The 14,067-nt window shown below is 37.8% G+C and overlaps 1 protein-coding gene across 1 annotated transcript; it reads right to left on the reverse strand.

The window, feature by feature from the left end:
- Positions 1–397: 397 nt before the first annotated feature.
- On the reverse strand, positions 398–9,951 carry LOC149076477 (uncharacterized). Its single transcript, XM_089244050.1, has 3 exons — positions 9,658–9,951; positions 6,334–6,413; positions 398–1,265 (listed from the first exon to the last, which is right to left on the reverse strand). The coding sequence occupies exon 3, from the start codon at positions 1,244–1,246 to the stop codon at positions 728–730; it is 519 nt and encodes a 172-aa protein (XP_089100176.1). The 5' UTR covers positions 1,247–1,265; positions 6,334–6,413; positions 9,658–9,951; the 3' UTR covers positions 398–727.
- Positions 9,952–14,067: the final 4,116 nt, after the last annotated feature.

Here is a 14,067-nt window from a genome sequence, read left to right on the forward strand (position 1 = left end):
TCATCGCCCCCCAACGCAATCTAACCCATAGGATACTATGCTGTACCCGTAGCTTCTACCGTCTCTCTGGAACACTTCTACACTGTCCCTCGGGGGGGGGGGGGGAGCGTTAACGCCCACGTTGGAAATCACTGATCTATAGCAACTTTATAGCATAAACAATTGACGTACTGCTACTGTTCAACCGTACATGGAAGTATTTTTTTTCCACTTTGAAATATATAATCAATTGATATGAACTTTTTTTTAGCGGTTCTGTTTCAGTTAGGGAAAATGATTGTGTGGCCGGTTTAGTAAAAAATAGTGGTGCCATCCGTTGTGACGGGGCTAACGAGAAAGAGATGGGGCTAGCCAATACCTTCTAGAGAGGTAGGTCTCTCTAGAAGGTATTGGGCTAGCTCTCTTTCTCGTTAGCCCCGCCCTTGTGAAAAGTGACGTTACTGAGGGTGCGGCAGTGCCATCTTAAGGCATGGGCACGGCCCGGGGGCCTCAAGCAAAGAGGGGCTTCCCAAAAATGAGATCTGAATAAAATTTTCGAGAATTTGTTCGGTAGGGCCTCGGAAAAATCAGTTGGCCCGGGTGCCCATGATACTCTTAAGACGGCCCTGGGGTGCGGGTGTCCTTCTTTCTCAGTTTTCGAATTTGGTAACCTTAGACTGGAGCCCCAGGTCACTCATTTTCTGGTACGACATTGATAAAAAAATCACTTATGGTCGGTTAGGGATTGTCAGGTTTTATATCTAATGTTTTGTAATCTATCATAGTCAGTATGGTTATTCAGAGTTCTACTCATTTCGAAAGATCTTCCATTCGAATCTTCATGACTAGATGCAAGTAACCTCTGGAGCGGAGGCGGACTGTTCAGCCTTTCAGGCAATTGGGTTTTATCTAAATGACTAGAGAGCATAGCTGTAGGTTGAGCAATATTTTGCTGTTCTTCAAACAAAGTTTGTCCATCGGTGGATAGACCGGAATCATTATTACTTTCCGGAATTTCCATTTTACGTGCAGTTATTTTCACTTGCTGGTTCAATAGATGTTGCCACAGTCCTGTTAAAAGAGGCGCATCTGGTGGCACCTGTTCCTCTTCCATCAGGAACCTGATAGTCTCTTCAGCGCAAGCCCGATATCCTGCGAGCAACATATTGAGTTCATCATCGTCGTCGTCATCTTCTTCACATTCACTGTGGGGCGTCCTGCTGTCTTCGTCGTCCTCACTCCCAGAACATTCACCAGAATTCAGCATCTCTAGTACTTGCGACGCTCTGAAAAATTCGAAGGAAATAGCGTGTAAAGAAAATTTATATGGTTATTTTCAATGTTTACATGGTTTAAAGTTCACAGAGAATCATTTCTACATAGCGGGTGTCTCCAACCTTTTTTGCTCACGAGTACTGCGGTGCTCACTGAAGCATCCAAGGGTGCTCGATAACTATTCCGATTTATGGACGACTATACTTATTCATGAAGTATTGATCGGTTCAACCGCCCCATTCATGTAGCATTCAAAAATTAACATTGTTTTGATTTTGAATCTTGGCATATGTAAAAATTGCTATTTGGGTACTCTTTTCTGATCATGGTGAACATAGACCAACCACCCGGTCGGGGACCGAGCTCTGACAAAGTTAAATTCGCCCAATGGAGGAGCCGGACACTACCCCCCCCCCTCCTCCCCCCACCTCACGGTGAGCGTAGAACGATGTCGTTCACTTGAAATAGGTTGGATTTCCGCGTTTCTCTCTTGCTAGACATAATCATGCATGCGATAGTAGTGATCATGGTAATCTCTGCCCCTTTGTATATTTTCCAAGGGTCTTCAGCACTTTTTTTTTTCTTCCATGAATAGTATCAGCAAGCATCTTAGCTCCCAGGCTAGTGTCTAGTGCCAGCTCCTACAGCAGGGCCTCTCCACGGGCTAGAGTCTTACTACTACTTAACCGTACATGCATCTCGTACACATTCCTGTGTGGAATTTCTAACGAATCGGTGCAAAGGCTAGGGTCTTAGCAGACCCCCAGAGAAGACTTTCCATTGGTCCCTATATAGTGAATGTATAGTGTGATAAAGTCAAAAATGGTAAGAATCGTCCCGGTTCACCCACCCCAACTAGAGTCCTGTCAGCCCCCACCCTTGGGGGCCATGGCGAGCAACGTCGATCAGATTATCAGAAAAGTGTCTGATGTATGCTAAAACGCTAGAATCAATACATTGCTAACCCCCGAATGCAGTTACAATCGGTTGCAAAGTGTTTTATTTTTCTCCTTTGATAATACTTAATGATTACAAGTTACGCAAACTTAGTTGTTTCTTCCTTTTCCCATTCCCTGAAAAGGTTATGAAATAATAATAAATAAATATATGAATAAAACTGGCGTTTCCATTAAAGTTAGGAAACGTGTTACGCAAAAATTATGCATGGTAAGGAAAAAATAAAAATCTTCCTATAACATTACTAGCAATGGACAATCAGCCTTGGGGGTTAGTATTATTATTTCTTTTAAGGAACTTTTATATATATTGAGAGAGAGAGAGCCCTATATATACAGTATAAACAGATGTTATACTCCACACCTATACCGTCTGGCTGGTGAGGAAAAAAACTGCCAGCTGTTCTGAATCACAGCCAGATCTTAGTTATTTTTCTTTTAAGACTTCCCCCTTCTCAGTCGATTTTTTTTAACATTTTCATTCAGAAATGCACCTGGTCTTGCAGCAGGGCAAGAAAATCGATCGGGGAAAAAAATCCATCTGGTGACTGACAACAGTTAGATATCGACATAGATGTAATATATTCTCGACTAGGAGATATATATTCTAGATATTACCGCTCCTTGTTTTGACAGCAAATACCGGGCATAAAATACGCAAGCTATGGAAAAAGTAAAAATTTTTTATTTCTGTTTCATTTTTAAGGTATCCGACAACGTAGTAAACGTCATTTTAGAAGAAAATATCGATTTTTGTGAAACTGAAATTTATTAACATATACACACACATAGGCCTATACAATACATACAAGAATACACAAATTACAACACGACACGTGTACGAACAGACATGTACAACCATTGGCGTACAAAAAGGGGGGGGGGGTTGGAGTTAGAACACCCCTCAAGCCGAGATTATAGTGTTATGTTGCAGGAAAAAACGTAACCCCCCCGTTCCCCCACGAGGAGAAAAAAAAAATTGAAAACCCCCAAAATTCTTCTTCTGTCCAAAGTCCACTTCTGTTGTGCCTAAGGGATCAGTGCGATCCGTCCAAAGTAAACTATATAGTATGTTGGTGGCAAACACATATAGAGCAGAGCATAGGCGTACGCAGAATTTTCTCGGGGGGGGGGGGGGGTTACGTTTTTTTCCTGAAAAAGAACACTATAATCTCGGCTTGAAGGAGGGGGGTTAAAACCCCAAACCCTCCCTTTTGCGTACGCCAATGGAGCAGAGTGAATAGCTTAGCCTTAGATATGGTTTTTGCAATCAATCTAATCACAATTCGATTTGATTATAACTTTAAAATGGTTTCGGGAGGTAATTATGTTCCATTTAAAGTATAGAAGTTTTATGTGTTATTGGTTACTTATACAGTGGATATAATGGATTTCCTAAAAGAGTTTAAATTTTTATCATTTTTTAAATACCGGTTTAAGTTATTGTAGTTTCTGGGGGGGGGGGGCGGAATAAAGAAACTGCTTTTAGAAAATAGTTTTTTAGTTTTGTGAATGTGATAGGAAATTCTCCGTCTGCTTTCCGGGTTTGATCCAGTTTTGATTTCAAACCTTGAGGGATTTTTCTGTATAAACATTAGTATTTTAACCATATAATCGTTTTTTTTTTGGTTTTTTTTATGAAAGCCTTGTTTTGTGTAATTCTAAAACAGGCCTTGTTTTGTTTATATCAGGGGGTGGTCTTCAACCTATGGCGGTGGACCAAATGTGGCCCCTCCAAGCTTTTTTTCTGTGGTTCACCGATCATTTTTAAAAAATAGCTACTTTACTACTACTACCACTAAACTACACATGCACTTCGTCCACATTCCTCCGCGGAATTTCTAACGAATTGGTACAAGTTGTAATGTGCGTGTACGTGTTGTGAACCTACCGTGAAGTTTGTTTCAGTGTAATGCTTGTTATGTGCAGTGCTGCCATCTGCTATAAATTTTCTAACTATGAGTGAAGTGCATGATTAAATAATTATTCCATTGTAACTACTTCACATAGAACAACGAATAAATTCCAAAAAAATTCGAAGAGCTCTGGCCACTGAAATCTTTACTGCCGTATTTAGAAACTGTGTTATACTTTCCAGATACAATAGTATTGTTGTGCATTTGATACATTGAAAGGGCCGTCGTAACGAATTCGAGGAACTCAGAACCAAAACAGTTTTATTGCCAGTGTGTGTTTTCTTTTTTCTCCACATATTTTGAGAGGCCACATTCGGCATCCAAAATGTATACATACTTACAGGAATTTAAAGAAATGCTAAAAACAACGTTAATGAAAGAAGTAATTTTAGAATTATGCGGGAAAAAAAATTATGAAAATCTATAATTAATGAAAAAAACAGTTACAGAATTACTGAAAGAAATAATTGCAGAATTATTGAGAGTAATTTCAAAATTGTTAAAAGTTCTAACTCGTGAAAACAATTAAGAATTTCTGAAAAAAATAATTTTATAATTAACGAAAATTTAAAATTATTCAAAAAATAATTTCAGAATTGTCGGGCCAATTTCAGATTTAATAAAAGAAATAACCAATTAAAAATAATTAATTAATGAATGAATTTATTTATTGGAAAGAATTAATTAATGAAAGGAAATTATTTGAAAATGAATAAAAAAAAATCCAAATTTAATGAAAGAAGTAAATTCAGAGTAAATAAGAGTAAATAATTTGGGGAATCCTGTTCAATAACCGCGGTATAATGGGTAGCCCGCGGGCTTCGTAATAAGTTCAATTTGGCTCACAATCTGCAAATGTTGAAGCTTCCTGGCCTTAGAACAGAAGTTATGCCATTTAATGTTGCGTTTTAATATACAAGTAATCTGTGAATAAAAACTTGAAACGCGTTCTACGAAAAATGCTATTTTTGACATTTTACTTGAATTTGAAACAGGAATTCAAAAAAATCTATTGATTGTATCATTACAAAAATTTAATATGATATTCTGCCAAACAGTATATTGTTAGAGTTATGAATGAAAATCTAAAAGCCATCACATGCATTTGTCTAATTACAGTATTTTATACACGATATGTCAAGTAAAATTTCAAAATTCACATGTACATCAACAAATTTGGGTGTATAACTTCTAAACACTCCATACAATCCTTTGGTTCATAACCTGTATCATTACTGGCTAAATGTACTGTGAAAATAACAAAACATTTCATTCGTAAGGATTTTTGCAACCGTGTTTCGAATATTACTTGAATTTTGCTTAAAACTTGACATAAAATGACTTTTTCCAAAAATATGACATAGGTAGCCTAAAATGTATTAACGTTTTCAAATTTTACCAAAGTGCACTCTGGTACCATTTCATAGAAAAGTAGTGACGAGAAAAGTAGTCGGATATCTTAAAGATTTTGGGTGTAAAAAAGGTAGCTCATTAACTGTAATATGCACCACTCCGGCCATAGAAGTTTCGCGTGAGGTTCGAGAACATAGGAACTGATAAAGCTTTTCAGTGGAAAGATTTTTATTTTTTAAAAGCACTACATTGGTGAGAAAATTTAGGGAACGCTATATTGAATTGCTATATCAGTAAACGTCAAGGAGAAAAATTGATCGTAAGGAATGAAATAAACATTTAAAACAATGACAAATGGTATGGATTTATCATTATGTTCCCTCATTATTTTTAATAGTTAATCTTATTTCCGTTATTTCAGCACATAAAAAGTGGTGCAAATAAAAATTTTTAACCCTAGATATCAGTGAATCTGTGTGTGTGTGTGTGTGTGTGTGTGAGAGATCTCCCTCCCTCTTCAAATAAATTTCTCTAAGAAATAAGAAAAGTGTAAAATTTTATGCAGTGAGAGTTGACGCCATGTGACGACAAGCTTTGATTTTCATTCCCGCGATTATCTTTTTTTACAGGGATGAACTTAATGACACATGAATTACCCTCTTTACAAGTTTTCATACGGTTTTAGGATTTTGCACTGTTTTAAATAAGAATCATTATTAACAATTTTTATAACGTCATTGATTATAACGATCTTGATTTTACAAGAGAAATTCAACATTACCAAATCTTTTACCAAGTGTTAAAAATATACAATAGATCATCATCATTCAAATCGAGAATCACAGAATTCTTACCTATGATTCCTCCGACATGTCACAGATGGGAAAACTCTCTTGGATAATTATTCGCTTACTACCTCACAATTTCACCTTCCCTATTATTAAATTTTTAACAAAGCAAGAATTAATTATTGCTCATAACTGTAATTTTTATATTTATAATCATACATTATTTTTTCTTTTGCAACATTAATACAGTAATTGCAATTATGTCAATTAATAATGAGAGACACAAATTTTAGTAATTTTACTTCTTTCCTTTTTAAAAGTATAGAAATCTCAATTTGTGAATTTTTCCACGCAATTTTTTTGTAGTTCAATTACTACAGAACGATTCTGCTCCTCACTGATAACTTTTCATGATTAACTTGAAGTTTAAAATTAATAGTAGAATTTTTATATCTCTTTCGAGCACTTTTTGATGGAACATCCCGTTTATGTAATATGCACATTTTGTAAGCTGTATTAGAGTTTTTTATTCTTCTTGGTAACCAGATTTTGGTGAAACGAATTTCCTGTTTCATGTCCGTTATACGACGGTCACGCGCTAAAGCGAATTAGGAGACCATAACGGTAAAAAAAAAAAAATGGCATGCTCATGTACTGTACTTGATACATGGTCGCGTGCCAGTCGCGTGGCTTGGAACAGGGCCTTCCCTATTTTACCGGTGGAATAGAGACGGTCCTGCTTGGAACCTCACGCCTAACGTTGGTGGGATTAGATCATCCGGATGTTCCGCTCAGGAATCAATTGAGTAAAAAAACCACTACAGCTTATCTTATAAACCAGTGCTTCTCAAAGTGTGAGTCACGGCTCCTAGGGGCGTCGCGGCGAGTTGGAGATATTAATTTGTGTGCCTATTTTTTTTTTTTTTTTTTACACTTTAAAGCGGTTCTTTTATGTTTGAAAATAGCCACCAAATTATTCTGGGAAACCACGGATGAACCATGAATCGGGCAAGAGAGCAGTGGACGACAAAAGTTTGAGAATTACTTCTGTAAACCTTTCACATTAAATTTTAGCTAGGGCCGCTCGTAGATGCTTGGTCAGCAAGGGCAAGCTCACATTTTTGCGAACCCTCGTAATGTTAAAGAAGCGATTATAGGGTGAAATTTGATCCCCCTCTCGTCCGGCGCCCGGGACACCAGACCACCCCCTAGTTGAGACCTCGATTTTAACATCTCTTCAGCAGTCTGAAATAATTTATCAGTCAACTCAATGCTATTTGGCGATTTTGATTAAATTTTCAATATAGTAATACAAAGGAATTTAAAATTCAGTGTTGATAAATCGTATAAGAATCTAGGAAAACATCATCATTTTTAGAGTTTATATGAATATACGATAATATTAAATATGAAAAGTTAAACATCTCATTTTTTTCAAACCATTAAGTGATTATAGTACAACAATCATGTAATCGCGGTAACGTTTCATGCAAATGAAACTTTCAAGTAAATTTTAGATTGATTAGATAGATAGCGATAAATTTTCAACTAATTAGGCAGTCTGTATATAACGAAAATTTTTAACGGAAAGCTACCGCTTTCGCTAATTCACACACTTCTCTACAACGTGTCTTGATATAAAATTGATTTTCTGTTTGTCTGTGTGTTTGTTTTCTGCACGAATCTACAATTTTAGACCGACCTCTGTGGAATTTCGAATAAATAACAAACAGGACCCGACTTGAACGACAGTCTCCTTTAATGAAAAGTCCTTCAGAACTAGGCAAATACCTGAAATGGTCTGTCAACAAGGGTTCGTGGACCTCAACACAATGATTTTTGTAATTTTTACTTTGACTGCCGTGACAACACGTCTGAAACGCATTGTATGGGAACCACGCGTGATTCGCATGCTGTGCGTTTCAGATATGTTTACTCCTTTACAATGGTTTGCCACTTCTTTAATGCTCTAAGTACGTATATGAAGAAACCCCGGGCAGACCCGGATATTTTTGCTAGAAACAAATATTTTGATAGAATTGAATGAATTTTTTATATGAAGTCATTTTGCGACTTTGTTGTTATGACTGTAACTGATTCTAGCGCAAAAAATTGATTCGCGCACGAATTATTAATATTAAAAGGTAGTTATAAGTAAACTGACACTACATTCAGACGTATGTAGCGCACATTCTGATGGAGGTATTTTGATGAAACTTGGTATATAAACTGTATGGACCATGGGGAGAAAATTAAGACTCGATTAAAAAAAAGTTCAATTTTTGACCATCAGGTGCAAAATTGGTACTTTTTTATCTCAATTTTTCGCCCCACTGTTCAAATAACGTATATATACCAAGTTTGAATGAAATACGTACACCACAACGGCCGCTACGTAGGTTGAAGTAGTGAGAGTATATAATTAGAGTGACACTACTCCGACCAATGTAGCGCCCGTTGTGATGGACGTATTTCATTGAAACCTGGCCAACGCCATTTGGACTATGGGAAAAATATAACTGCGATAAAAAGCGCCACTTTTTCACCTGGTGGTCAAAAATTGAATTTTTTTTAATCGAGTCTTAATTTTCTCCCCATGGTCCATACAGTTTATATACCAAGTTTCATCAAAATACCTCCATCAGAAAGTGCGCTACATACGTCTGAGCGGTGCCGTCTTAACGCATGGGCCCACCCGGGCCTCAGGTGCAGAGGGGCCTCATCAAAATGAGATCTGAGTAAGTATGTTAATTGATAGACAAGTCATTTCTAGCCGGGAGGGTGGGTGGGGTTCAGAAAAATCACTTTGACCGAGGGCCCATGATGCTCTTAAAAGACGATCCTACGTCCGAGTAGTTCAATTTATTTATAACCACCCTGTGTACATCAATAATTCGTGGCGACTAGGATAATTTGTGCTAACTATACTATAATTACATGCCATACAATCGTTTCATGCTTCGATTTTAAATTTCAACGCGATAATAATGATGGTTTTTATGTTCCAGAATTCATAGCGTATACAGAGATGAATATTTACATAAATTATCAGACTAGTAAATGGCATTCAAGTCTTTTGGTGGCCATCATGCTATGTATATACAGATATTTCAGAAGACCACAAAATATTATTTCGCAACGAGCCGTAAATTTTTTTGGTAATCCGGTTTAGTTAGTAAAGACCATAAACGAAACTCTCAACATTTACCAGGAAGTTTCAGATAATCATGAGCTCAAAACGATGTTATCAGCTCATATATACGAACAGCATTATTAAAAAAAAATTTACTCGTATATTTTAATATTATGCATATCGATACAGAATATCTTAATTCTTTATCTCGTGTGTATTAACATGTGCCGAAAAAGATAAGAAGTTGTAATACTTACGTGAGGTTTAGCTGTAGGAAAAACTCCTTGCGGCGGCGGCACGAGACGATGTCGAGTCGTCGACGTCTTCTTTTTTTGTGGGAAAATGTCTACTGGGGCTGGAAACGCTTTTTTATGAATTGCCGGTCTTTTGAAGAGAGAGAGGAAAAAAAAAGACAAGTTTACGGATTCGGTGGAAAAAGAAAATGCGCCATGTGTGTGATGTTTGAGAGTGTTGTTCCTCGATTTCTTTTCATTTTGTTATGGGTGGAGAAGTGTTCTTCTTTGGTTGGTCGATGGACCCAGGCAAGAAGAGGAACAAACGGCACACGCACACACACACTCAGACACACCTGCCCCCGTCGCACGCGCGTGCCGTGACCCGAGCACGGCACGCGCGCGAAACCGGCTGTTCCCGGCTTCCTATGCTCGTATTTTCTCCCTACCCATTCACTTCTTTTTGTTGTTGATCGAGCCCTATTTTCAATATATTGAAAACCTCCGTCACATAATACGAATCCCCCCCCCATTACGCTTTTTACCCCCCGTCTTACCTGTGTATTGTAGAGCACTGCCGTTTAAATCTTCGCGTCTGTACTTTAGATATCTACTGGAACAGGGTTGATCAGGATTTTTTGGTAAAAATCTTATCTACATCATATTTACCTTAATCATGGGAAATGGTAGTCCAGGGATGATTAACTCATGTGACGCGTGTGTCACTCGGAAGTCCTTCATGGTAATATCCGTCACACCCGAACATTTGTCGTACGAAATTTTTAAATGCTAGAAATAGTTGGAAATTACAGTCAAACCTCGTTATAGTGTTCCCCGATGTCGCGCCAAATCCGCTTATCGCAGAAATTTTCATTGAACAAATCTTCCATTTATAGGCTTTACGTGGTGATTAAAACAGTGATGGTTAAACTCTGATATAACGCCAAACTCGTTATAGCGACGGAATTCTGCGAAATATACAAGTGGCGGTGTTGAATCGGGGTTCGATGGTATTTGAAGACAGTGGTATCTTAACGGAAATCTAGCGGAGCCCGTATTTATGGATTTATCATTGGCGAGACATTTTTCCTATTAACACACTTTAAGGTTTATAACGCGTACACATATATGGCTGAAGGAGCCACGGAACATGACAGGTGACCTTCATGAAGGGTGATTGAAATTTCAGAGCAGTGTTTTCTAACATTGGTCAGCGGGTGCCCCGAGATCATAGCCGTACCCATTTTCTCAAGGAAGAACGGGGGGGGGGGGGGTAATTTTTTACTTCAACAAAAAAAAGCCCCACTAAAATCTCGGCTCGGACGGGGGGGGGGGGGAAGGGGTTAGGATTTAAAACGAGATCATCATTTTGGATCCTACAGCAGTGTGCTTGAATTGATATCTATCTATAAGTGATCTTATCGAACTACTACTATTCAGTGCAGTGGTTCCCAAGTGTCGGATGGTCCCGATTTTCCGCTACTACATGTCAACACCAAAAAGTGCCTCAACTCTCAGCTGAACAGCTACTTACCATACATTTATCATGTGATGTTATTTTATCACATTCGAAATGTGAATAATCTATAGATTAAGTTATTATTTTTACGGGGGTTCGGAAAGAATCATCTAATTTCGAAATATTTTTGAATATTTTTAAAAATTAGAAACACACAGAAGGAAAAGTAATAACTGAATGTGAAGGGTCATGATATAACTTCATTTCAGATGATGAACAACGTTGGTGTGTCGCTTATGAAGCTCTTTTGATGAAGAAGTTAAGTTATTGAAAAAACATTGAGAGAGGGCTCAAAAACATCGGGAAGAAGAAAGGTGGTTAAAAATATTGTGGATAGTACACCGGGAACTCTCGCTATAAAAGAAACTACTAATGTGATGGAAATATAATTTTGTATAACAAATCAAGGATGGCTGAGCCACAACAATGAAAATGTTATGAATTTTCAAAAATAACAAATAAACTAGAATTATTCTTCTTACGAAGGAATATCCGAGAATATGTTTTCTCACTGTGCCCTAATGTGTTTGCTAATGGTGACCCCGAGTTTGGTTACCAAGTTAAGCATTCTGCAATATTACGATGCGCAAGGTATGCGTGCATTTCGTCCTAACTTGCGGCTGTGTTGATGACGCCGTCTGCAGGATTCAAAGCTGGGAAACAATGAATGAATGAACGCCAGAACTTTGCCACTGGGCTTATCCCGTTGCCGAGATCTTTTCCCGAAGTCTGGAACAGAAGATGGGAAACATGTGGGTAGTTTTAAATTTCATAATAAAACAGTTCCGCCAACCAAATATTGAAAAATAGTTTTATTTCATTCATTTTTGATTACGGAAAGTCAAACACATTTATTTAAAAAAATTAGGAATTTCCCGGAAAACCTTTGATCAACAACCGACAAGGCCGGACTTAGGCAGGTGCGAAGTGTACACCCGAATTTTTTTTTCCATGCCCATGAAATAGTAGTTCGATATTCGTTCTTGGGTGCCGATGTAAACCTGGCGTGCATCAGTGTGTTCATGTATACTGAGGGATCGGGAATCCCCGTTTTAGAGAGGCACAAAGCTGTTTTTGCACAGAGCCGCAAAATGTTCAAAATTTCAAAAAGTCCGTTCTTGGTCACCGATGAAATTCGTTTAAAAAGGTGGGGGGGGGGGGGGCAAGCTTAAAAAAAGTTTAGGAACAATTGATTTATAGTAATGATTGTTTGTGATGCTGCCACCTGTCTTCTCTATTTTGGAGTGAAAATGATAAACGGATTTTTTTAATAATATGTAAGTATCATGTGTTGAGGGTTTTCCTGCTCTATCGAAAGACCTTTTTTATTGGACTACAATAAAACTAGAAGCCGCACTGAAATCTAAGGCATAAGCGATCTTGAATGCTTGAGTGCTTGTATCGTTTACCTCGATCCTAGGGTCCGAGTTTGACTTAAGAGGCTTTGGGTGAAGCGAATAGAATAAAAACATGTAATGCTATAACCCACTTGGCCTCCCTCCACTCTGCAAGTACACTTGTGTTTCTGAGCCACCGTTTTGGTCACTCCCATGCTCACACACTTTTTAAGTCACTTTTTTCAGTCTCTCACATACTTGCACACGCTCTAGGTCACTCACTGACCTACGGTCCCTCGCTCCGTAGGTCATTCACATGCTTGCTCACTCTCTAAGTCACTCTTTTACTCACTCACGTGCTAGGTCACTGTCTTTAGTCACTCACTGACCTAGCCCCCTAGCTGTTTGGATAGAGGTGGATTTATTGAGGGTTATGCAAATTTTGCCGCCCTTCTCCCATTCTACTAATTTTCTTGGCCAATCATTTTTCAAATTTGCTGCATCCTCTGAACTTGCCCCCTGGTCTATAGCCCGCTAAGTCCCACTGTAAATACGCCACTGAAAACTCGTACCGTATTTGCTTTCGGAAGTCAAGTCTTTCAAAAATAGAGCAGGAATAAAAGTTTCTGCAGTTCATTCCCAAATTTAAGTGAAATTTGCAAAGTAAAACACTCCATGAAGAGAAAAATTCAGCTGTGATAGTAGCAATTTCGTAAAATGATGATTGGGGGAAGAGCTATAATTTTTTTTTATAATTTTTTAAATAATTTTTATTTAAAACTTTTAATCGAATAAAAAAAACCCTTAATATTGTCATTTTTCGGGTCTTTCGAAATCTCGAAAATTTTTGAGAGTTTGTTGCTTTACTACGCGAAAAATTGCAAAAACAATCAAGAATTTCAATCACCGATATCTCAGCACATTTTCATTCAGTTGTCATGAGATGAATCTCTTTCGGTCACCATTTGACATTTTTTTGATCGGAAAGCAGTACAAAAGTTTAAAACCATATATTTCCCCTCAGTGTTTATTTTACCGAAGTACCACAATCTCAGCTGATTTTCCTTTTTTTTTTGATAACTTTTCTTATTTTACTTCAGTTTAAAATTTTCATTCCTCTTTGTAAAACACCAACAGATTAATGATTTATTCTGGGGGTTCTTAAACTTTTTCCACCCGCTGCGCCCCTTACCCTAATCAACGCTTATCCACGGCTCCCCACAGCAGTTTAACAAAGAATCTCTTCGAGAAATCTTTGTCGGGTCGTCGCTGCTCCGCGGTGCCCCCTAGGTAAAGGTTGAAGGGCGCACACTTTGAGAACCCCTGATTTAGTGTATAAACGTATCGAATTTGATATTGAATTTGAATAAATATTTTGAAAGGATTTTTTTATACAGGGTGTCTCTTAAGTCCTAATTCGGCTTTTATCTCATCAACCGTTAGCCGTAGAGGTTTGGTTGTAGTGTAAAATATGCTCAAAATGTGTTCTGGAATCACTTTGCAACCAGTTTTGGGAGTGAAAATATAGCGTGTCCTAAAATAAAAAATCTAATTTTTCATACGGTTCCTCCGCACCCC

Source organism: Pholcus phalangioides, unplaced genomic scaffold (assembly GCF_987345545.1).
Source record: "Pholcus phalangioides strain wild (caught in Gottingen) unplaced genomic scaffold, Ppha-v1.0 ptg000015l_1, whole genome shotgun sequence".
Lineage (NCBI taxonomy): Eukaryota > Metazoa > Arthropoda > Arachnida > Araneae > Pholcidae > Pholcus > Pholcus phalangioides.

Coding starts and splice junctions, on each gene's coding strand:
- LOC149076477 (XM_089244050.1), bottom strand. CDS start 1,246: ATGCTGAATTCTGGTGAATGTTCTGGGAGTGAGGACGACGAAGACAGC.